Source organism: Cavia porcellus, unplaced genomic scaffold, assembly GCF_034190915.1.
Source record: "Cavia porcellus strain 051 isolate PalLab524CR breed Dunkin Hartley unplaced genomic scaffold, mCavPor4.1 scaffold_40, whole genome shotgun sequence".
Taxonomy (NCBI): domain Eukaryota; kingdom Metazoa; phylum Chordata; class Mammalia; order Rodentia; family Caviidae; genus Cavia; species Cavia porcellus.
The window spans coordinates 9,564,691-9,589,490 of NW_026947523.1; the positions used below are offsets into that span (position 1 = coordinate 9,564,691).

At 51.4% G+C, this 24,800-nt stretch overlaps 1 protein-coding gene across 2 annotated transcripts in view; it reads left to right on the top strand.

The window, feature by feature from the left end:
• Positions 1 to 3,243: 3,243 nt before the first annotated feature.
• Tmem184b (transmembrane protein 184B) overlaps positions 3,244 to 24,800 on the top strand; it is a 41,802-nt gene continuing 20,245 nt past the window's right edge. Inside the window, exons 1-2 of one of the 2 annotated variants that reach the window (XM_005003843.3) lie at positions 3,244 to 3,370; positions 24,453 to 24,702. In XM_005003843.3, coding sequence (XP_005003900.1) covers positions 24,511 to 24,702 — 192 coding nt within the window. In that variant the 5' untranslated portion in view covers positions 3,244 to 3,370; positions 24,453 to 24,510. Of the gene's footprint in view, positions 3,371 to 24,452; positions 24,703 to 24,800 lie in introns of those variants that run through there. The other variant, XM_063243794.1, reaches the window with a different exon arrangement.

The window sequence follows — 24,800 nt, forward strand, 5'->3', positions numbered from 1 at the left end:
TCTAGCTCAGTGTGAAGGCCCTGGATTCAATCCTCTGTCTCTGTCTCTTTCTGTCTCTCTCGCTGTCTCTCACACATACTCGCATGCACACACACACACACACACACACACACACACAAACACACTCACAGAGGAAAATAGTACACGCCTTTTTTTGGTACCAGTGATCGAACTCATGACCCTGAGCTTGCCAGGCAGGCGCTTATGCCACTGAGCTAAATTCCCAGCCCCAGTATCCCATGCTTTTGCAAACACAGAGAAGCAACAACAGAATAATCAATGCCCATAACTCTAGCATTTAGAAAGATCCCTTCATAGATCATTTGTTATCTCTCTTTCTAATCTTTCCTTTTAGCATTTGTTCTCTATACAGTTTAGACCAGTATGTCAAACAGAAGTATAACTACCTTGTTCACCCAATATTAGTCCTAATTATTTCCTCTGTGAACACGATTGGGCAGTGTAAAGAGACTATTTTATTTTATTTTTGTACCAGGAATTGAACTCACAACCTTGAGCCTGCCAGGTAGATGCTGTGCCGCTGAGCTATATCACAGGCTAAAAAGATTATTTTAATATCTATATAAGCTGCCATTGTGTGGCTCTACCAGAATTTACCCAACCATTCTTCGGTGACTTTCAGGTTATTGTCCACTCTTTGCTGGGGAGAAACTAATTCAAACGGAAGAACAGGAAGTAGAGGGTGTCACTCAGGGGTAGAGTATGTGTTTTGCATGTCCAAGGCCTTGCATTCAACCCCCAGCACCAAATAAAGAAGCCACCAGGTGACATCTGCTTTCATCTCTGAAGGAGCCAGAATAGAAGGGGGTGGCACTGGCAGTGGGGAAAGACACGCTTTCTTCATTAGTCAGTGGTAGGTGCAGAGGACGCTGGAAGGTTGGGAAACATAGTTACAACTGTCCAGGAGCTAAGGTGGACTGAGCAAGGTGGTGGCCATAGGCCTGGAAATGAGCTGGGACCGCTGGGCTGCACATATCAGGTCGGGACTCTGTGTGTGTCTTCTCCTTGGAAAGCCTGAGCTTTCCTCCCAATGAGGAACAACCAACGACAGATCCCAGTGCCACCTGCTGCCCTGCCCTGCCACCAGGCTAGGTGACTTTCTGTGTTTGAGACCCTGTCTGGCAACCGATGCCTAAAAATACCCACCACCTGCCTTTGCTCACCCTCCTGCCAGTCTGGGGCCTCTGTAAGTTGAGACCCATGAGAGCCCTTGAAGAGCAGGGACCACGTTCCTGAATTTGGGTACAGTTGGCCTGACAGCTCTGCAGGGAACTGTATCAGAGGATGACTGGTTTGTAAGCATGACAGATACGGAGATAGTTGTGACAAGGACTTTACCCTGAAAGGATTAGAGTAGGGAGAGAGAAGTGGGGGCGGGGGGGGTCAAAAGCAAATGATGACACTGCAGTTCAGAAGCCTGGTCCCCACCCTAAAGGACTTCAGACCTAGGCTAGAAGCACAGTTTTCTATAGGACTCTGCCTTTGTAGGATATTCTTCCCAGTACAGATATTTTTACCTATGTTCACCATGCCAGCCCTTGTGCCAAGTCCTGGAGTTACATCGGGAAACAAAAGAACAGTATCTTTTTCTTTTTTTTCAGTACAGAAGTTTGAATCCAGGACTTCAGTAGGCAAGTGCTCTATCACTGAGCACATGACCAGCCCGGGACCAAAGTCTTTGCCATCATGCAATGTACGTTCTCCTGCAAGAAGACAGACAGCAAAACAGGGACACTTCGCAGTACAATAGAAATGAAATGTTACTGGGGAAATAGAGCAGAGCAGGGTGAAGGGGCCACACTGAGTACATATGAGGGGTCTGGAAGTTTTACTGGGGCGTGGGGCTAGTTTGGTGTCTGGGGGAGCAGCGGTCGCAGCAGAGGGAACAGCAGTGCAAAGATTTGCCTTGCAGCTCAATGTGTTTGATTTGTTCTGGGAACAACAAGGGGCCAGTGAAGAGGTAGAGATGAGCAGGAGATAAAGTCACAGGAGATAAAGTCACGCTTATCCAGGGAGGAGGAATGTCATATTCAGGCTTTGTGCAGACTTGAAAGGACTTTGCCTCTTATTTAGAATGAAATGAAAAAAGGGGTTTGAGAGAAAAAAGAATAGAATGAAATGAAGAGTAGCTGGAAGGTTTTGAGCAAGCATTGTTTTGTCTTAGCATGATATATTTATTTTGCAGTGCTGGAGATTGAATTCAAGACCTTACACTCAAAGGTTGCTTTAGGTTTTAAAAGAATATCTCTCCCTTGGGGCTGGGGATTTAGCTCAGCGGCATAAGCACCTGCCTTACAAGCGGGGTCGGGTTGTGAGTTCATCCCCAGTACTGATTAAAAAAAAAAAAAAATCCCTCTGATTCTCCCATTAACATAGAACAGACCAGAGGGCAAGGTCAGGAAAAGGGAGCTGGGTTTCAAGAACCTTGCAGTAATCCTGGGTGGGTGGTGGCAGTAGGAGGGACTGGAAGAGGGTATAGTTTAGATGTTTACAGGCAGGGTCAATAAGGTTTCCAGGATGAATGTAGGAGTCCGGGGACAGGGGCTGGGGGTGCCCGCAGCTGATACGGGAAGGCTGCAGGAGAGCAGGTTTGCTTGTGTGTTGAGAGTATGGTGGGCTTGGACCTCCACCAAGTGTTAGTAGACAGCCTGGGAGCCCAAGCAAAACTTGTGGATCTTGAGCATATCAACTCAGAATCTGATTGTATATTATGCTCTTCAGTTAACTGGGTGACGTGTGGACAGGCAAACGGAAATGGACCAGGCAGCTGTAATGGTACCTGTAGCATCCCGCTGGTTAGGCCCCAGCGGGGCGGGGCGGGGCGGGGGCAGAAACAAGGTGCTAAATGGGATGGGAAGAAAAAAGCCTCTGGCCCTTTGAAATTTCACATCCACTATTCCACAAGCATCCTTCACGCAACAAGTGACCGCTGCGTTTTGTACCTTCAAAACAGACTTACATAGAGGGTGAAACACTAGGCAGCCACCATGTGTCTGAGACGGACTGTACGCCAGGGTTCCGTCTTGGAGCCCCAGGAAGTTAAGTGAGGGGAGGAAACGAGGCGGGGGGAGGAGGGGGTGCCGCAGGGCGGCGGCGAAATCTTGGTCCCCGGGAGCCGCTCACAGGCATTCGCGGCGCTGTCCCTTTAAGGCCGGGCGGGTGATCTCAGCCGCGCGCTCCCTGCCCCGCCCTTCCCGAGGGCGCCCCCTATTGCGCATGCGCCGGCGCTCCTCTGGGCTCAGACGCGCCGGCCGCGGCCAGACCGGGGCTGTGGCGTCGCCCGCCCGCCCCGCCCGCAGAGCTGGTCGCCGCGCGTCGCCCGCACGCGCCACCGCCATGGGCTCCTGAGGTACTCGCCCGGGCGGCCTCGCGCCGGGGACCTGGAGGGAGCGGCTGCGGATTCCGCGGGGCGGGGGCTGCGAGGGGTGGGAAAGGCCCGCGAGGGGGTCGCGGCGCCCGCGGGTTCCTGGGCGAGGGGAAGAGACGGCCGGCCTGGCCACTGAGGGAGGGGGCGTCCGTGGCGTCGCCGATCCTGTCAGATCCGCCCCTTGCCCTGCGGGGTCTCGGGGCGACCCCTGGGTGTGCCCGTTCCCCCTTCACGCCAACGTGGCGGGGGCCGCGCCGGGAGCGTAATCCGACCTGCCGGTGGGGGTGGCTGGGGACGGGGCGGAGGACAGACCGGCCCCTGCAAGTGGGGCTGCACGCGGCCGCTGGGGGAGAGAGGGAGGCATCCGTGCCCTGTGCGGCGGCAGCGGCGTACCCCTGGTACCGTGGGTGTCCTGGGTTGTGTGTTTGGAGAGGACGGACGCGAGGCTGGGGTTCCAGGGTTATTTGCCTACGAGGGACTTCAGAGGCTGATTTAGAAGCGTGTGTCCCGTGGGCTGGTCTTGTGTTTCTTCCCTAGGCACGCCCTTGAGCTCCTAGCTTGCTTTACTTGCATCTGTGCGAGGTGGCTCCAGGCCATGCCCAGGCACTGCCTGGACTGGGGAGTGGGCATGGACTCCCAGGCCACATCCTCTCTGGGGTTTGTGTGAGGCCAGACATTTCACCCCACCCTCTGTTCCAGGGCATCGCGGGGCAGAGCAGGTGTTTGCATGCCTGATACCTGCCTGCGAGGTGAAGGCCATGTATTATGTATGCGAGCGCCCAGCGTTTTATGTAAGGCAAGAAGTAGCAATCTGTGCCCTGGAGGCCGGTGCACTGCTGTCAGCCTGGCACGCCTGCACACCTGTACCTGCCGAGGCTGAGGTCTCAGGTGTGACGTTCATGGTGGGTTGTTTGCAGCACCCCTTCTTGTGCTCCTTGTCTCTGGGCTTTGGTGATAACAGTCTTGTCCATAGTGCTGTGAATGTCGGGGTTAGAATTGGGGATGGGAGAGCACTGGCAAGCCAAGTCCTTGTGTCCAAGTTTGACACAAACACAACAGCAGGTGTCCTAGGCATCTGGTGGCTCTTAGGTGGGTGGAGAAATCAAACTTGGAAACAGCAATGTGAAAAACTAAAAACAAAGAAACAGGAGTGCAGAGGTGGGTTCATTGCTGGACAAGGGGGAGCAAAGCCAGTGAAAAAGCCGCTAACACAAAGGGACAATTGAGCCGAAGCTGGAAGGGTGGCTGACATTCCTGTGAGGCTTTTGTGCTTTCCACGAATACTTTGCCAGTTCATTCTCACAGCAGCTGTGTGAGAACTGTTTGTTGTTACCCTGTTTGTCGCTGAGGGAAACTGAGGCTTTGAGGAAATTTGTGCCACTCTTGACCGTGATATGGGCTGCTCAAGTGGGGTCACCCTTGAATCAGAGCTTTTCTCTTGCTGCCATATCTTGTTGCTTGTAACTTTCTGAGCATGTACTACACGCCAAGCACCATGCTAAGGGTACAGGGGTCTGAAGATGAGTGGTACCTGAGCCTGCCTTGTGGGTATTCCCAGTCTGCTGGGGAGATGGACATAGATAGTGGCCCCAATCCACACTGGAGTCCTGAGTGGCTAGTGTGAGTTAGGCGGGCACTGTAAAAACTCCCCAAGAGCCATCAGTAACCTAGGGGTCTTACAGTGTAGCCCAGGCTGGCCTTAAACTTTGTATGATCGGCTTGCCTTGGCCTTGTGAGTGCTGGGATTACAGGTGTGCACCCTCAAGTCTGGCTAGGGTAAGTCGCCCTTGGGGTAGTTGGGTATACCCGACCTTGGGGTAGTCTAAATCCCTCCCCCAGCTGGAAGAACAGTTTCCCCACCGGACAGTGGAGGTAACCTGCTTGTCCTGGTCCATTCGAGTTGGTTCTGTGGGCTGCAGCTGTGTTCTCCTACTTGCTGTGTGTTTGAGGTTTTGTACCTGGTAGCTGGCTGGCCTGCCCAGCCTTGTCCCTGAGAGGGGCTCGGTGCTATTTCCAGTCCCTGCTGTGCTCATTTCTCTCCGTATACTCCCTGGAGTAGAAACAGCCTCTGCAAGGCAGGGTACAGCCTTTATTGTTTTGAAAACGAGTAGCAGCCAGACTGAGACTGGGGATTTGGAGGGTGAGTTCTGGGAGGCCTGCAGCTGGGCCCTGGGAGTTCAGGGTAGGGTCTGTGCCAGGACCTCGGCCAAGGCCCTCAGGCGGGCAGCGCTTGCTGGACACCTGTTGTACAGTCTGCCCTTGCTGGGCCTCAGGAAGAGAGGCCAGAGCAGTGGGTCGGTCTCTTGAAAAGGCTCTGGTTGGCTGTGGGAGCCAGTGTAACAAATACCATAAGACAGTGTGCTACTTGTGGTAGAGACAGAGGGCCTTAAAGGGGCCCAGAGGACAATAGAAACAACAGCTCATTTATTGAGCACTTACTGTGTGCCAGGTGCAGTTCAAAGTGCTTTTTTGTTATTGTTTTGGTTTTTTGTTTCAGTTTGGTTTTTTGAGATAGGATCTTGATACTAGATCACAGTGAACTCTATGCAGCCCAGGCTAGCCTTGAACTTGCAGTGACCTTCCTGCCTCAGCCTTCTCAGTGCTAGGGTTACAGGTATGTGTCACAATGTTTGTGATGTTTGGCCTCCAAGTGCTTTCATGAGTTACTGTTTCCTCCTCCCACCACCCAGAAGGTGGGGCCATCACCTTACGCATTGAAAGCTGAGCCTCGCACTTCCTCACTGACCTGGGGCGCGCCGGATGTCTTCTGGGGCCTGAAGGATGAGGGTGCTGGACCCATGAAGGAAAAGAAGGAATTCTGGTGAGAAGCAATGCCGGGAAGATGTGGAGGCCCGACAGATGTGGGTTCGATGGTCCTTCATGAAGACCTCTGAAGGTCCCAATGGGGAGTCTGGGCTTGACCCCAGTGTGGTCAGCAGGGAGCCTTTGAAAGTTCCCAGAAGGAAGCCACAGGCTCAGCCCTGTGTTGGGAAGCAGTGTCATCCTGTCTTTCTTCCTTCATTCCTGTCCTAGCTCCGAGAAAGCCTGCCTCCCTGCTGTTTGCTTCTCCTCTGGCCCCGGTGTCCTCTTAGTCTCTGTTGCATTTCTTTTCGCTTCTTCCAGAAGCTTCTGGTCAGAGGTCCATGAGCCCTGAGCCAGGCCTCTGGAGCCACCATTGTCATGGTGTCTGCTTCATAGCTGGTTTCTTCTGTCCACTCCCTGAGTTGGCTCCACTGAGCTGCAATTTATTTTTTCTAGGACTGAAGTTTCCTGGTTTTCCTAGGTCGTGTGGGTTCCACTGACCTCTTACGCCACAGATCCGGGGACTTTGGGGAGGTGTGTCCGTCATCCCTGGCCCCCGTCCATCAGCTCTGTGAGATGGGAGGGCAGAGCTGGAAGCTGGGTCTAACTGCTGGGTCTCACCCGGAGCTCACTGAAGTCCTGCTCTCGGAGGATGCAGCCGCACGCTAGTCCCAGCAGACTGTGGTGACTTACACCCTTGTCTCCTTCAGGGCAGCGGGCCCTGGGGTAGGACACAGCCCTGGGGCTTAGTGTGAGTGTTTCCGAAGTCCCGCAGAGGGAGGAGCGTGGGAGCTGATGGGCAGAGGATGTGAGGGCGGAAGTTGGAATTGGGTGCCTTGGGTTAGGAGCTGGAGAATTCAGGAAGGGTCAAAGTGATCACCAGGGGCCTGGCAGCAGGAGGAGAGGAGATAATGAGCCAAGTCCTGCTGGTGACCTGGAGGAGAATGAGGGAGCACATGTATCAGCTTTGCTTTATCAGCCTTGTATTCTTGGGCAAGTTACTTACTGGTTTCTGATTCTTGTCTTTTAAACAGGGAGTGGGGATGATGCAGTTTCCTTTATCGATAAAGCAGGAGTGTGCAGCTGTCCGACTCCTGCCATGCAGAGCTGCTTCCGCTCTGGGTTTGGCACATGGGACATCCTCAGGACACCAGCTTCATCTGTGAGCTTACAGGCCACTTACTTTATTTAGGAGGGTCTCCGTCCTGACAGCCAGTGGTTTGTGGGTAACTGAGTCCAGCTGGGGAGAGAAACATCAGACACAGGACGATTGGGATTGTCAGGGTGCTTTCTTTGAGGGAACATTAATTAGGCAGATACTTTTTTGGTGAAGTGATAGTTAAACTGTTACTATGTGAGCCAGTTGTAGTAATCCCAGGACTCTGGGAGGCCGAGGCAGGAGGCCTGTTAAGTTTGGCACCAGCCTGGGCAATTTAGCGACCTACAGACATTGTCTAAAATTAAAAAATAAGGAATCAAAATGTATCGTGTGGGTACAGATTCCCTATGATGAATATGATCATTAGGTATATCTAAAATGTACCAATAAGGGCTGGGGACTTAGCTCAGTGGCTTAAGTGCCTGCCTGGCAAGCGCAAGGTCATGAGTTCGATCCCTGGTACCAAATAAAATAAAATAAAAAGTACCAGTACGTAGGCTCTGGGCTAGGCTACAGTGGATGTGGGGCGTCACCATGTAGAAAGGGTTAGGTAGGCTCCAGATGGAGGGAACAGTATATGCAAAGGCCTGTGTTCACATCTGCAAAATTGTGTGCCTTGGACCTAGCACCTAGCAGGGCCAAAATAAATCCTCACTGTCTGGGGCCTGGCCTCAGACTCAGGCCAGAAAAGGCAGAAGGAAAGTAGAAAGGGCCATGGTGAGGATTAGATGGACCCCCAAGTTTTGGATTTTCTCACCCCTCCCATCATCTGCACTGCCGCCATATAGGTGCAAGCTGGGCTTTGGGTAGAGGAGACCTTTGGCAACTGTTGGCACTGTTAACAGGCGTGCTCCTTCCAACTCTGCTCCTCCAATGGGCTGCAAGGAGCAGATGACATGCAGAGGGAGCTGAGGAGCTGCAGCGGGCAGTATCTATCTCTTCCCATGCCTGGCCACTGCATGCTAACCTGGCTGGAGCCACACTTGGGGAGAACACAGCAAAGGGGTTCGTGGCTTCCAGTGGTGATTTTTGCAGTCTTCAGCTAACAGTGGCTCAGCATCTGCCATGAAGCCTGGTGCACAGTGCCTAAATAGTTCTCAGCTAGCCAGTAATTTAGCTCAGGGGCATAAGCACCTGCCTGACAAGCATGAGGTCATTAATTCAATCCCTGGTACCCAAAAACAAAACAAAACAATAATTTGGGGCTGGAGATTTAGCTCAGCGGCATAAGCGCCTGCCTTGCAAGCGCATAGTTGTCAGTTTAATCCCTGGTACCGATTAAAAAAAAAAATAGTTCTCAGCTGAACAAATGAACAGTTAGATGGGTTAATGGCATTGCCAATCAGGATACGGCTGGAATTATTCCTGAAAAGCGGTAGATATGAGGGCTATCCAAAGGTGATTGTTCATTCGGACTGAGGTATCACCCAGAGCCCGGGTGCCCACTAAGCAGACTTGCATCTTCCCTGGGGCAGGCGCCTGCTGAGAGAGGCAGGAAGCCTGGCAGACGCCTCCTTTTCCTTCTCCTGCTGGGAGCGGAAACCAGAGGGGGAAGATCCCACCCAGAAGACCTTTGTGCCAAACCTGCATCCAGCTCTACCTTGTTTTAAAAAACCACACAAAAAATCACAAAGTGCGTATAGACTTGGGGAATTTGGTGGTGTAGAACCCACTTTTGGGAGCTGTTCTGCTGTTAGACTTGGTACTTGTCGATTACAGTAAATTTGGAACATAGACAAGGTTAGGGTAAGACTACAAATCATGCCAGCTTCACAATCAAAAAATAGTCACCATTGAAGCTTTCATTGAAGCTTGGGGAGGTATTCTTTCTAGTGTAAACTTGTGTCCTGTCATTGTTCCTTTGATGCCAGGTCATGAGCATTTTATCCATGGAGTTTAAAAAAATCAGCTACAGATAGGAAACAGAGAAGTTCTCATCAAGCCCTGGGCACTTTGGTTCAAGTTCTCAATGGGCAAGATGAAGTCCCAACTTTTTCCAGGACCATACCACAGCTGAGGAGTACTGGGCCCAGTCAGGATCCCAGGTGAAGACCTGTAGTTGACCTCTGTGAGCATCACTCCCTCAGTGGGGGAGACCCTTCATATCCCTCTGCTGAGGTATCTGAACGCTCAGGTGAGGTCCTGCGTTAGCCAGGCTTGAGCCCGAGTGGCTGGCAGCGACTTTGCAGGATGAGCCTGTCACGTGACCATGGAAGACTGCGCAGGGGTATCCATGCAGTGCAGCATGCTTCTGGGTCTCCTCTCCCAACCTCTAATCTCTTTCTGGGCCCCCTTGAGGCTGGTCCCCCACTGGAAGCGCTCATCTGTAGACCTTTCACCTGGGCATCAGAGTGGCTCCCCAGATGGCTGCCTCCCAAAAAAGGGGCACAGTGGGAACTCTGGAACTTACCACATCTGTCACCCTGAAAGGCATTTTCTGATCAGACAGCATCTCCACCCCATGGGACATGTAGTACCTTTATTTTTCTGCTGCCACAGTCCCCCTGGACAGCTGGCACCAAGGGAGACTCTGTCCTGCTGGCATGGATGAGAGCCCCCTTTCTGCGGGGCACGGCTGTTCCTGAAGTCCCGTAGGTCATGGTTTACAGAGCCTCTGAATGGAATCGCTATGAAGCCCGCTCCATGCCTCCTGCAGCTGTGGGTTTATCTAGAAGGAGCAGTGAGCCTGGGATCCCATCAGCAGTTTGGGTACCTGCAAGGCACAGTGATAGGTGTTGGCAAAGGCTATGCGCAAGGCTGTTAATATCAATTAATATTAGCAACTAATTACATTAATTTTGTCCTCGCTGGAATTTGTAGGGCTTTGCAAATTACATTTCACGGGTATCCTTTCATTCTGTGCTCCCACTGCCTGGGGAACCTTGGAGTTGTTACACTACTCTGTAGGTGGCAAGATTGAGACTCGGAGGGAGAATTGCCTGAGAGCCTGGGGAAAAAGCTTTCCTGCCCTTCTTGCCCTTAGTGACCCTTACAACCCTAGTCCCCTGGAAAGTCCGGCATGCTGAACTGATGTGGAGAGATGGAAGCACGTTAATAAGGGTTCTGGTCAAAACTGAGCACCCCAGGAGGCAGCGGTCTGCTCTGCTTGGGCTGGGGTAGACGGCAGTTGAGCTGGGGCTGTGGGGACAACAGAGGTGGGCAGGGGAAGAGCTGGGCAGGGCTTTCCAGGTAGCAGGGCAGCCTAGTGTGCACAGTGGACTGAGGCCCAGGTGCTGCTGGTGCCTGCCGTCCAGGAGGAGGAGATGCAGTGCTATGTGTTTCTCAGTGGGATTTAAACAGGCAGGTTGCGGAACTCTAGGTTTACCGCCATGTGTCTATGCTGTATGGAGCACTGTTGATGCACTGTGTGTGAGTTAGAAGGACTTCTGTCCCGTAACCTCTGTGCTTAAGCCAGCTTTGCTGCTTGAGTTCCCGGCTGCCTCAGGCAGTGGGCTCCGAGCTTGGGTGGGGATGGACAGGAGGACCAGGGTTCTTTCTTTAAAAGATGTCTCCCTCCGCTGGGGGAAGGAGCCCTTTTTTTTCATCCACAGCTGTCAGCGGTTGGGCCTGATATGGAGAGATGGGAGGGAGCTGTGCCTTACACACTGCAGTCCTCAGCTGTCCTCGCCCGGGACACTCATTCCTTCTGGGGACTGCCTCTATCCCTCACACGCCACTGGCTTGAAGGACAGCACTTAGGAGGTGATGGCTGGCAGGCATGTGAATTACATAACGGGTCCGGGACAGACAGGAGAATGTCATGGAGCTTGAGTGTCTTAACATGGCTGGGATGTCCCTGCAGATTTTGCATGGGATGTGGCAGGAGTTGCTGTTCTGTCACCTGGATGGCTAGACCGAAGCTGGTAGTCCTTGAGCCATTTGTCCCAGCCCTCACTGCCAGGGCTGCCTGTGTTTCATTGGCACGCTGGTCCCTTCACCCAGGGAGGCCAGTTACAGCTGCTGTTGTGGTGGCCCAGTCTCTGTCCACTTCCCTCTGGCCTGGGACCGGAAAGAACTTCAGAGTCAGAGCTGAGAGGGGCTGAGGGGGCCTGGTGTGTTTAATCTTCAGAAAAGTATTTGTGGGGGCAGTGCTAGGGGTTGAATTTAGGGTCTACTGCATGGTAGGAGAGTATTGTTCTACAGAGCTGTGCCCTAGCCTTTTTATGTTTTAATTTTGATCCAGGATTGTGCTAAACTGCCCAGGCTGGTCTTGAACTTGTGATCCTTCTGCTTGTTGTGGGGGCTCCCAGGCTTCTGCTCCAGGCTAGTTCAGGGTGGCCTTGAGCTCACTTTATAGTCCAGGCTGGTCTCAAACTTGCAAGGATCCTCCTGCCTTAGCCTCCTGAGTGCTGGGATTATAGGCATACACTACCCAGGATTTCAGTTACCTGGAGAGGTAGTCCCATTTAGGGGAGCTCAAAATTCCAGTTAAAGCAGCTGAGCACTGGCCCATTTGTACAATCTCCGGTACCAATAAGTAAGTAAGTAAATACCTGTGTGAACCATTGTCCTGATGTGATGGCCCAGCATTCCCAGAACCCCTGGGAGGCTCAACAACAGTTCCCTGGCCACACCCCTCCCAGGTGGCCGTGTACACCTCCACACTTGGGGTTGGTTTTCCCTGCTACTTCACTGGTGCGATGTCTGGGTCATGTGTGACAGACCTCAGTTCCTTTTCAGGGCTGTGGAGGTGTCTAGGGTGTGAATGTCACTATTCACCTGTCCCTTCTATGGGTAGCTACTTGGGCTGCGTCCAGCCTCTTCTGCTGCCAAAGGTCCCGTGCTGGTCTCTGGCACACGGGCACTCATTGCCAGGGCGGGTGCTGGTCACCCCACTCCATGCTCATTTGCATGAATGAAGCTCAGGTTAGCAACCTGGGCTGGAGCTGGGTTGGCCCTGCTGACAGGCTCTCCAGATGGGGTGGGGCACGGGTCCTGGCTGGAGGCGTCACTTCCACCTGGCAGTGGAAAGGTGGGACTTCAGGATTCTATATGAATTTGGCAGTGTTGGGTGGGATTTCAGTTACCTGGAGAGGTGGTCCTATTTAAGGGGAGCGCAAAAGTCCAGTTAAAGCAGCTGAGCCCTGGCTCATTTGTTTTCAATTTGGGAGAAAATGGGTGATCATAAAGGCTGGGGATTTAGCTCAGCGGCATAAGTGCCTGCCTTGCAAGCAGGCAGTTGTGAGTTCGATTGCTGGTACCGATAAAAACGAAAAAGACCAAAAAAAAAAAAAGAAAAAAAGAAAATGGGTGATCAAAACCTGGACTGGTATGTATTTTTTTTTAAAGGCTCAATTCTAAGGCAGAATTGTGTAATCCCCCTTGGAAGGTTTTGGATTCCTCTGTTCTTTCTTTCTGCACCGCTTCCCCCAAGTGACAGGTAGGTACATGGCTGGCCGATTTCTCTTTCCTGGTTAGGGGACTGCGGGCACCCGCTGGGAGCAGGGGAAAGAGGTGGTGCCTGGGGTGGTTTGCACTGTTTGTGCTGACTGGGGGGGGGTGGGGGAGGTGGGGACCCCTACTGTGGCCAACTAGGCAGAACTGCCAGCTAGTGGCAGCTCTAATCCCCTCTGACAGGGCCAGGCTTGGGCTTAGAGCTGCTTCAGTGTGGGCCCCTGCTTACCCCCCTTCCCAAGCTGTAGGAGCAGGAACAGCCATGGGGCAGAGGGCTCCTTACCCTTCCCAGGCAGCCAAGCTGGGAAGTGTGGTCAGCCAGGGTTAGTAGCCCTTGGGTCAGATGCAGATGGAAGCCCTGCCATGAGGAGGAAAGGACAAAACACTCCCTGCCTCAGGGCGTATTAACATTCCAGAGACCATCACACCACCCTGCTGCTGGGGCCACTCTGCCTGTGGTGGCAGCTGCCCAAGCAAGGGTCAGATCTGAAACTAATGGATGATCTGACCTCAAAAGGCCTGGCCAGGAACTCCCAGCTAGACCAGAGGATGTGATGGCAGTGAGACGGGAGGGTGGTAACAGGCTGCGTCACAACGCATTCCTGTGAGCTGCCTCATGCCCTCTCACATGGGTTGGCTGCATGCCCATTTTACAGATGAGGACGCTGACAAGGACAGACCGTGTAACTTGCCCACAGCACATAGCTGCCGAATGACAGAGCCCTGGGAATCAGGTCACTCTAGGACCCAAGACTTACACAGCCCTTAGAAATCTGGGAATGCATGTAATAGTGCAGAGAGGGCAGTTTGAGGAACTGTTAGCAGGTGACAGCAGACTTCCTCTAGCCTCATCTGCAGGTCCTTTGCTCTTGTGTGGTACAGATTATCAGGAAGTTGGTGACTCAGGACACATTTATTATTCTGCTTTGATCCTACCAGGCTGCCGTCTGCCAGGAGGCTCTGAGGGCGCATCTTCTTCTTGATCTGTCCTGGTTTCCTAACGCTACTCACATTCATTGGCTTGTAGTCCCCTCCTTTGCCTTCTAAGGCAGCAGCAGGGTGGTGCCCACTATATTTTGAACTTCCTGTGTCGCCCTGTTTTCCTCCACGATTGCCCTCTTCCTCTTATTTCAGGATGGCCTCTTTATTTCCAGATCCTCAAAACATTTGCAAAGTCCCTTTATCATGTCTGGGACAGGGTCTCAGATGTGGGCCCCAGGACATGGTCATCTTTAGTAGGTTGTTAATCATCCTACCATGCAGGACATAATAAAATCCACAGAGGGGCATCCATAAGGTGTCTCACAAGCCTGAAGTTACAGTGATATACCATAAAATCAGGGTGCGATGCTGTGAGGCATTCCTTGGGATGCTTCAGCAATGGGGCAGGTGGCCACATTTAGTGGCCACATTAGCTCCGTGGTTGGTCAGAACTTGGACCAGCCAGACTTGTCTTTCCTGGACATGGAGACAACTGAGGCTTGTGTTGGTTGAAGTGGGAATTTGAGCTGTTTCTGGGCTCGGCATGGTCCAGCAGGCTTCGCCAGGGCCTGGGTGGATTTTACTCAAGACCCCCACACCTTCCTGCTTCCCTGTCCCAATTCTGTGCTCTCTTTAGGCAACTGGTTCAGCCCTCTTGCTCCTCTGGTCAGAGGCAGAGAGTACTTGGGGAACTGGTCACTTGGGCTTTTTTGTGATGGATTTGCATGAGCATTTCCCTCCTTCCTATCAGCTGCTGGCCCTGGATCCTGGGCCAGGGTTCGTTGAAGTAAGCCTTAGCCCTGTGGGTTGGTGGCTGCAAGGAGCTCTGCCTCCTGCTGCTTCTAGAGGCTCCTGCTGGGGACTCACACCAGCCTGGACTCTGGTACGACGGGACCCACGTGACACAGATGTCAGGGAAGAGCCACTGCTCAGGTCATACTGCCCTGCTTCCCTGCCCAGCACCTGACGCAGGTGCCCTGTCCTCTACCCATGGCTGCCTGAGCATCAGGAAGAGGCAAGTTTGTGTCAGTGCCTTTGTGCATGCCATGTCCTGTGCGTACCGTGTCCGCCATCCCCAATGCAGCTGTTCAGCACATACTTAGAGGCACTGTGGGGACCAAGAAGAATGAGTCCCTCACAGAGCCAGTCTCACGAGGAAGACAGGTGACATGTAGCCAAACACCATCATAGTAGTGGAGAGCACCATTGCACCAATGCCAGAGAAGGTGATAGATGACAGATTGTGAGGAATGGAGGTCTATGGTGACAACAAGGAACAAAGGAATGTTCTAGACATAGGGCTGGAGTTTTAGAAAAACCTCAAAGAGCAAACTTAGTTGTTCTCTTGTTCAGTCAACCTGTTGAGTGCTGTGTCTGGACCCTGAGACAGGCACACCTCTAAGGCGTGACCCCGACCTTCAGAGGGCTCAGAGGGCTCGGTCAGCCTGGACGGTAGGGGTGCAGAGCACCCTACAGGGTAGGAGGTGGGAAGGTTGGAGCGCCCCATCCTTTTCCTCCTACCGCTCTCCCAGGGAGCGTCCTGGATCCAGAAGCAAGTGGCACCTTGCTGAAAGGGACTGGTTAGTGACAGTATCTCCATCTTGGCAGACCTGCCTTCCTGCCCTGATGGAGCCCTTTGCCCTTCACGGTGTGGTCTTTCCCTACTAGAGGGCAGTGGGTGTGACTCAGGGCCATCCCCTGACCTCTCTGGTCCTTCTCCTAGCTGAGTACCAAGTCCTTCAGCCAGCTGAGCCCCCAGGGTGGGAGGCGCTGTGGCCAGCCCTCCCTTCTCAGCTGATTGCATGATTCTTTTCTCCTCCCCATCTCTGCTGTGCCTGGAGAGGTGTGAAGGTGTGTGAGAACAATGCTGACTGCCAGCTGACCTCAGTGAGCACAGCATGGCCCCAGGGGAGGTTATGACATTCAAAGGACAAGGTGAGGGGTCGCAGGACCAGGAACCCAAGCAGGGGGAAGGCATGGGGACATGTGTGCAGGGTCACCATGCACTGCTGTGCTCAGTCTGGAGGCTGGGAGGGGAGGCCTGGGTCGCGACCCCCTGTGGAGAAAGGAGCCAGGACCGCATCCCTTGGCCTGATCCTACTGTGTGCAGGCTGCATTTCAGGGCGCAGGGGCACCGTCACAGTTGAAAGCAAGTGTAAGAGTCAGGCACCCTGGGCCCCCTTCCAACAACACCGGCCACCCTGCAGCTGTGGAGGGCCACCCTGCTGTGTCCCTTCTCTGCTGTTTAGGAACCAGAATGCTCAGAAATCCCAAAGGTTTTTCCTAAGTCTTCAGCAGACTAATTTTGTGGCAGAAATCTGACCTGAATTGATGTGAGGCTAATTATTGTCTTTAAAAATATCTTACCCAGGGCTTTTCCATGTGGGATTACTATGCATTTGATTTGGGGGAGCTGCCCAGACCCCTCTGGAAGTGTCACAGTGCATCTGGCTCCATAACCCTTTCTAATGTGTAGGAAGTTGTGCTTTTCTAAACTCACTGGACCCAAGGCCGTGCCCACACCTGTGCTCTTCTCCCCAGTCACCTGCCCAGCCCAAGCTCAGGTGACGGTGGTGCACTTCAGCTCAGCTCCCTGACGCAGAGCCTGGGACAAAGGGCCAGCCGCGTGGCCCGGCCTCTTCATATCTCTGGGTGACTGTGCAGTCAGGTAGGTGGCTGGGCGGGCTGGACAAATGCTTGGCTGTGCTTTCTGTCTGATGTCAGCCTGAGGAAGGAGCTAGATTCCTGGTCCAGGGAAGGGTATGGGGCATGATGGGGCACAGCAGTAACCCCATTGCTTGGGAGGCAAAGGCAGGCGACAGAAAGTCTGAGACCAGCCTGGGCAATCAGTGAGGTCGTGTCTCAAAATCATAAAAATAATAATAATAAAATTAAAAATAAAAACATAATGGGCTGGCAGAGTGTAGCTCAGTACTTGGTGGTGGTGGTGCGGTCGATCTCCAGGACTTCAAAAGAAAAAAGAACAAGGACCAAGAAGCAGAGAAACCGTAGGGAAAGCGGGGAGCAATTTGGGGGCCTCCGAGTTTTGCCCCTTTCCTCTGACCGCTCCTCCCTGTGGGTAAGGGAGGAAGCTTTTTCAGCGTGGCCGCAGAGCATGGGTCCTGCTGTGGTTCTGTGTGTACATGCATCACCTCGCTGTTGTACTAGTTACGCAATAAAGCCTGTTCCAAGAGTAAAAGTCAGAAGGCCAGTCAGCTGTAATAATTTTTTAAAAATTACTTTGTTGGTGCAAAAACCTCTGGCTCAGTGTGCTGCCTGTCTCGGGCGAGTGTGCTTTAACCCCACAGGAGTGAGTGCTGGGGCCTGGCTCTGTGTGTGTGTGTGTGTGTGTGTGTGTGTGTGTGTGTGTGTGTGTGTGTGTATGTGTGTGTGCACGTGCGCGCGCTGCCTTCTAATGGCTGCGTCTGCTGTGAGGATCCTGGCCCTGGACGTAGCTGTGTGCAGAAGAAACACCTCATTGGCTCTCTTTCCAAACAGGGTTACTCATTTTTCCGTCGCATCCGCTGAGCATGCAGAGGATTTGTGGAAATTTGGCTAGTACATTTCCATCCTGCCCGGTGCCAATCAGATGTTCTTGTAAACTAAATGGAAGGTGTTTATTTTAAACTTCTTAACTCATGAGTCCAAAACTCACTCAAAATGCTTTGGAAGTGTTTTAACAGACTAGAACATTCTGTTACATAGTTTTTTAGGAATTCAAATATGGGAGGTTTTTCCATATTTTTTTTTCAATCAGTGTCACGCTTACTGTTTTTGGTAGCAGAATCCTGCAGCAGTAGAAGCATTCCAAATAGGCCTTTTCCCGGAAGCTGGCCCTGCCTGGGTCTCTTAAAGAGCAGCCCCATTTGTTGAGGCAACAGTTCTGTGAAGGGACATCTTAAATGTGCTTTAAAGACACTTTGTAAACATTTTGAGGACATGTATCTCAGAGAGACAGTTGTCACAGAAAACCTTGGCCTGATGTGGAACTTGTTTTTTTTTTTTTTGTACTGGAAATGGAACTCAGGGCCTGACGCTTGTGCTCAGGTGCTGTGCACTGAGCTACATCCCTGGGGCCAAATGAGCTCTTTTTTTTTTTTTTTTTTTTTCCTATGCTGAGTATTGAACTCGAGACCTTGGCATGCTGGGCAGCATATGCCCCTTGTTAAACTTAATCCCACTCTGCTTGCTGTTTACTAAATAACGAGTAACTTTCTCATATTGGCCTTTTTCCTCAGTCACTCCCATCTCAGTATAGATTTTAAGACTGTGCTGTTTGGCCATCTGAAATTTTGTTTTTTTGAGACAGGATCTCGTATGTGGTGCACACTGGCCTCGAACTCATGATGATCTTCCTGCCTCAAGCTCCTGAATGCTGGGGTTACAGGTGTGTGCCAACACACCAGGCTGGTTTTTTTTTGTTTTTTTTTTTTAAGACAAGGTTGTGTAGTTTGGATTGGGCTTGAACTCATGATGTGGCCCAGGCTAGCCTTGAACTCAAGGCAACCCTCCTGCCCTGGCTTTGAGAGTGCTGGGATCACAGATGTATACCACCACACCTGGCTGAAGTATTTTATTATGGAAAATTCACATACAAGGACAGCCCATGGTAGGATTTTCCCCGCCCCCTTAAAATAAATCCCAAGTGGGTATGGTGGCCTGTGTCCAGAGACTAGGGTGAGAGGATCATGTAAACCCAAGAGCTGGAGACCGGGTTGGGAAACATAGCAAGACCTTGTGTTAAAAAAAAAAAAGAAGAAGAAGAAAAGAAAAAGAAAAAAAAGAAAATCCAGCTGTGGTAGTGCACACATGTAATCCCACTACCCTGGGAGGCTGAGATAGGAAAATCACAAGTTTGATCCTACCCTGGACACCTGAGTGTATTAGTGAAACCTCATCCCAACACCATCACAAAAGAACTGGAGATGGACATAGTTTAGTGCTAAAGACCTGTGTTCACTTCCTAGTATTGCAAAAAAAATTAAAGAGAAGGAAATCCCTCATTTGCCATTAATTTTTCACTCTTTTAAATGCATTAGTATACATTTCATTTCTATATCATAGAGACTTTTTTTTTTTTGACACACGATCTCGCTATGTAGTTCAGACTGGTTTTGAACTCTCTGTAGCCCAGGCTGGTCTTTAACTCACAGCATTTGTCCTGCCTCAGCCTCCCAAGTGCTGGGATTGACTTTTTCTCTCAATAAGAGTCTTGCTGTGCAACCTAGGCTTGCTGGGAACCTGCAGTCTTCTGCCTCATCTTCTTAAATGATATAGGCATGTGCCACCGTGCCTAGCTGATAAAGACTTTTTAAAACTCTTTTTCATTAAATTCTCCTGTGTGCCTTCTGTAGCTGTAGTAGCATCAAAGCCAGGACACGGGCATGAGACCAGTGCTCTAAACTGGACTGCAGAGCTGAGTTCTCACTGACCTCTTGTGGTGTGTGTCTGTGTGTCACTCTGCAGCTTTATCGAGGGCAGGTTCTTGTAAACACCACAGCTGTATGAAGGTGCTAGCTGTTCCATCCCCTGGAAGAGCTCTGCTGCAGTCTCCGAATTGCTGTCTGTCCTCTTCCAGCCAGTAATCTGGGCTCCATCTTTGTGGCTGTGTTGTTGGAGAATGTGCTATACGTGGCATCATGCAGTCTACGGCTTTTTGACACTGGCTGGTTTTCTAAACATGATGCCCTTGGGACCAATGGAGGCTGAAGGTGTCAGTACCTGGTGGTTTGTATCTGTGGTGTGGGTACATCCATCTGTTTAACCTGCACCTATTGAAGGACATGCGGGTTGTCTCCAGGCGTGGTGATTACAAATACAGCATTACATCTGTGTACAAAATTCATGGGAATATAGGTTTCCATTTCTCCAGGGTGAATATCTAAGTGTGATTACCAGATTGAGTAGTGGTTGTTAGTTTTCTAAGAAACTGCCAAATTATTTTCCACAGCAGATGTACCAGACTCTTCTGTCTTCCTGCCAGCCACAGATGAGGTGTGGTTTCCCTGCATCCTTACTAGCATTTGGTGTTGTCCATGTTTTCTAGTTTTGTAGGTATGAGTTGATACCTCACTGTGGTTTTAATTGGATGCCCTCAAGGCTAATGATGTTGGCCACCTACTCATTTGCACATACGTACATCTCTCTTGTATAGGGAGCTATCCGTTCCTGTCTTTTGCCCACTTTCTGATTATGTTGTGTGTTTTTCTGGGGCAGAACTGTGGAGCATACTGCTCTAGTGGGGCTGCTGGTCTGGGCCTGGTTCTGGGGCCTTGGCTATTGGCTGACTGGCACAGGCCTTTCCCTCTGTACATCTTAGTTCTGGCATCTAAGAGCACTGGCCTCATCTGAAGTTTCAAAAAGGTCTCTTGTATCTCCTAAAAGTTCTAGATTTCTGCAGGTAATCCATGGTCCATTGTGAATTCATTTCTGTGAATGGTGTGAGGGCTTCGATAGGGCTGTGTTCTTTTTTTTTTTTTTTTTTTTGCCTCTGAATGTGCAGTTGTTCAGCACTCTTTATTGACAGTATTTTCCTCCATTGATAAGGAATTTTACATAGCCATCATGCTATTATCCTACCTTAACAAAATCGATAAGATTTCCTGTATGTTGGCTACTTTAAAAATGTCTTTTAATTGTTGGTTTGTTAGCATGGGAACTCAGATTGGGTCCACATACTGTATTTCCTTATGTTGCTCACATCTCCGTTTTGTAATAACCCTACTTGTTTGTTTGTTTTTGAGACAGAGTCTCATTAACTTGCTTAGCCCGGCCTTGAACTTGTGATCCTCCTGTATCAGCCTCTTGAGTGTTGAGATTACCAGCTCACACAAGTCCCCCTGGCTTCCACCTTCATTTTAAGCCATTAATTTATTGTGGAGGCCAGTTATTTTGTAGACTATTGTACTGCCCAGGGTGGTCACATGTTCCGCTCCTCCTGTGTTTCCTGAATACCAGTGGTTCATTCTGGAAGTGTGGTTGGTGTCCAGTCCACCCTTGGCCACCAGTCCTTGCTATGTGGGCCATCCATTTCCTGCGTGCTCTGGGGAAGCCCAGATGTGTGACTGCCCCGGTTGGTGGCATGGATATTGATTGTGTGAGAGGGCTTCATCACCAAGTTCCTTTTCACTGCTGATTCAAACTTCACGTCTACATCATTATTTGTGTCAGGGGCTACACATGTCACATTTCATTCCATTATTCTGTCTCTGTTTATTAATGGGACTTCTGTAAACCAGAACTTCAGTTTGTCAATTATGTAGTTACCCCCAAAATATTGTAAATGAGGGGAAAAATAATAAATGAGGAAAATATGACTTTTTTTTTTGGCTGTACTAGGGATTGAACCCTGAGCTACATCACTGGCTCACTTTAAAAACATTTTTTGTGCACACCTGTAATCCCAGTACTCAGGAGACTGAGGCATGAGGGTCACTGCAAGTTCAAAGCCAGCCTGGACTGCTGAGTGAGACAAAAGACCCCAAAAAACAACAACAACAAAAAATTTTTTTTGAGGCAAGGTTTCACTGTGTAAGTCCAGGCTGGCCTTGAACTTGGAGCAGTCCTCTTCCCTCAGCTTCCCAAGTGCTGGGATTTCAGGCGTGCACTCCCAATCCCACCTGGCCAACATGAAGCTTTGAGATAAGGCACTTGCACAAACTCAGGTGGGAACAGTGTACAGGGAGGCTTGGGTGTGGTGCAGACAGCCCCGTGACAACAGTTGGTGCCTACACGCTGCTTTGGGTACAGTGAGCAAGACCAGCTCCGGCCTTTGAGAGGTGCCTGCACCCACCTCTTGGGGCTGGGGACCATGTGTCTGCAAGCCATGACACCACTTTGAATGTTTAGGGGAAAATATAGTGCTGTAATCCCAGCACTGGGGAGACTGAGGCAGGAGGATTGCTGAGAGTTTGAGGCCAACCTGGACTACTTCATGAGTTCAAGGCCCGCCTGGATTATGTAATGGGACCATGTCTCAAAAACAAAAAATATTTTTGAGGAAATAGAAAAACCCTTGAATCTCTTGGGGGGATAGAAAACCAAATTCCACATCTCCAAGATGCAAATAATGTTGCTTCAAGTTGCTATGAATAAAACCATCAGATAATGTCGGAAAATGGTGAAGATTTAGGAATATTTGTACTTCATCTGCCCCCCTCCCTGTGTTTATTCATTTAATTTGGGAGAATAGACAAAGTGATTTACAACCCAAATCTTTTTAAAGAAATATTTTTGGCACTGGTTCCCAACTTTGCAGCCATGCTTGCAAAAGCTATTCATAGGCTTGTCACTGTCTTTTTTTCGGAGCTTGCCTCCATTCTTTATATAGACACCTTTGAGTTTCTTAATATAGACATCTTCTCCATTTTTGAGTTTTTAATCTTGTTCTATATCTTGCTCGGGTGTGGTAGGGCCTCACGTCTGCATGGGAAAATAGAAATATAAAGGGCTCCCCTTGGGTGGCAGTTCAGAGTGGAGAACAGATGGGACAGAGGATGCTGGGGACTCTGGAGAGGGGCTGGCACAGAGCCAGGGCCTGTGGTGGACAGCAGGCAAGGGTGCTCTGGACCACAGGGTCTGGCCAGGCTAGCTGCACTGGGGAGGCCCGGGGAGGGGATTGTGAGAGGTCAGTCCTGTGGGCTGGCTCAGGATTCTGCCAAGGTGGTCACATGTGGGCTTAGCAATCATGGTCCGGCAGCAGAGGCCCTGGGGCCCCAGGAACCTGTGCCAGCCAACCTCTGACAGCAGTGGCCATGCCTTGTTCCCTCATTCCTCCATTTCCTCTGCTGTCAGCTGTCCTTTAGCTGCTTTGCAGGTCATTGTCAGAGTTTGGACTTGGCAGGGGCATCTTCCAGGCTCTTGTCTGGGTGGCATCTACAGTGTCCACAGGCAGCATCATTGAAAGATGCAGGGCATAGGCTCTGATGCCCTCCCTTCAGTAGAGGGAGTAGCCTGCGCTCCTGGCTTCCTCCTTTCCAGCTGCTGAAACAAAATGCCACGGTCATGCATTCTGGTGAAAGCAGAATTCCGGTTCCTAGGCCATGGTTTTCTCACTGTGTCCATGTGGACAGAAGGGTGAGGGGTACCTCTGGACCTTTATGAGACCACTGATCCTGTCTGAGGACTTAACCCTCATGACCTAATCACTTCCAGGGGGACTTTCCAGGTGGTCCTGATTCACTCCTAGAAAGTGGTTCCAACCTCCAGCTCAGCCTTAGCCCCTGAGGAAAACCCAAAGGCTCTTCTGTCTCTATCTGACTTTACTTGCTCTTTTCATTTCATTTTATTCATTCATTCATTCATTCATTCATTCCTTTTGTGTTACTGGGGCCTGAACCCAGGCCTTCACACTGAACTAGCCCACCTTTGGTTTGAGCCCGGTCTGGCTAAGTCACTGAGTTCCCCAGACGAGGCTCAGACTTGCAGTTATCCTCCCTCAGCAGCCTCGCAGAGTGTGGGGAGGACTTTTCAATGTGAAGTTACTCACGCGTTCCCAGGAATACGGAAGGTACCTCTAGGAAGCGCTGCCTGGGGCCCCAGCTCCATTTCTGGAGTCATCCTTCCTCAGAGGTGCTTCCTGAGCCCCTCACGCACTCAGCCTCACTTTCCCACCACACCTCTCCCTGCTGCCAGTGTCCTCACTCTCTATGTTGTTACTCCTTTGTGAGGCTCCTCAAATTTCTTTTGTGATAGGAGTGCAATTTACTAGGTAACAAGCTGAGCATCGGGAGTGGTCTGCGTGCTGGGGTTCAGACTGAACTCAGGTCTTGTCTTGGAGCGGCAGGAGGGTAAATGGGAAAGGCGGCCTGTGCCATATGAAATGAGTGTTTGATGGAGAGGGTGGAGGGGCAGGTTTGGGGACAGGGGCTTCTGAATTGGTGAGAGGTGAGCAGCTTGGGGCTGGGGCTGTAGTTCAGTGGTACAGTGCTCGCATGCCTAACATCATCACCACCACTGGAAAAAAGGCAGTTCGAAGGAGCACAAATTGGAGGGGAGCCATAGGGTCTCCCAACACAGCCTCGCGGGTGGTGAGAAACGGCTGTCACACTGGGGAGAGCTGGCAGAGACCAGAGCCAGTGCCTCGTGGAGATGGCCTTAGTGGTGAGGGGATTGTGCTGTGTTGGGCACACAGAGGTGGGCATGTCCAGCCTGCATTTACTGAATGCCTGTGCTCGCTCTGTTCCAAGTGCTGGGTCAGTAGTGCGGGACAGGCCTCTGCCTGGGGAGTTTGCATTGTCCTGGGGAATATGGGTGTGAATAGGTGGGTGGAGTGGACCTCAGGTGCTCTCCCTGGAGAAGAAAGCAGAGGGTCATGAATGCTGTGCACATGTGTGGGGCACATCATGAGTGAGCAGGTGGTCAAGACAGAGACCTAAAAGAAGTGTGGCGAGCTGGGCAGGGAAGGGTACGGTGTGGCAGGAGCAGGCTGGAACAGCAAAGGAGCCAGTGTGGCTGGAACTGCGGAGGTGAAATCAGAGAGGGGGCAGGGCCTGAAGGACAGTTGGGGGCTGGCATGCTGCGTCAGCCTATTCCAGCGGGGCTGGGAGCTGTCAGGCATTTGGCAGAGGAGGCCAAGTGTGGTCTGCTGAGATCTCAGAAATCATGGGACTGCTGCTGTGTGTGGCCTGGGTGGCAGGGAGGACTGCATTATTTGGTAGCTGGAAGGTGGATGTAGACACCTGCAGGATTCTTTTCTGCACATGCTCACCTGGGATTTCTTCTCTCTAGGCTCGTCCGTTGCTTACTCTGAGGGGTCCTCTCAGAGAGCCTCCTGCTGCTGGCCATCATGACCGTGAGGGGGGCTGTGCTGGCCCCAGATCCAGCATCGCCCACCACTGCAGCAGCTTCACCCAGCGTCTCTGTGACCCCGGAGGGCAGCCCCATGGCCATGGAGCAGCCTGTGTTCCTGATGACCACAGCGGCTCAGGCCATCTCCGGCTTCTTCGTGTGGACAGCCCTGCTCATTACCTGCCACCAGGTACCCTGTACCACAGGGTCCCTGAGGGAGGAGCTTGAGACTTAGTCTAGGTCAGCCCTGGTGTGATCGCTTAGCCTCAGATTCCCAGAGGCCCACGC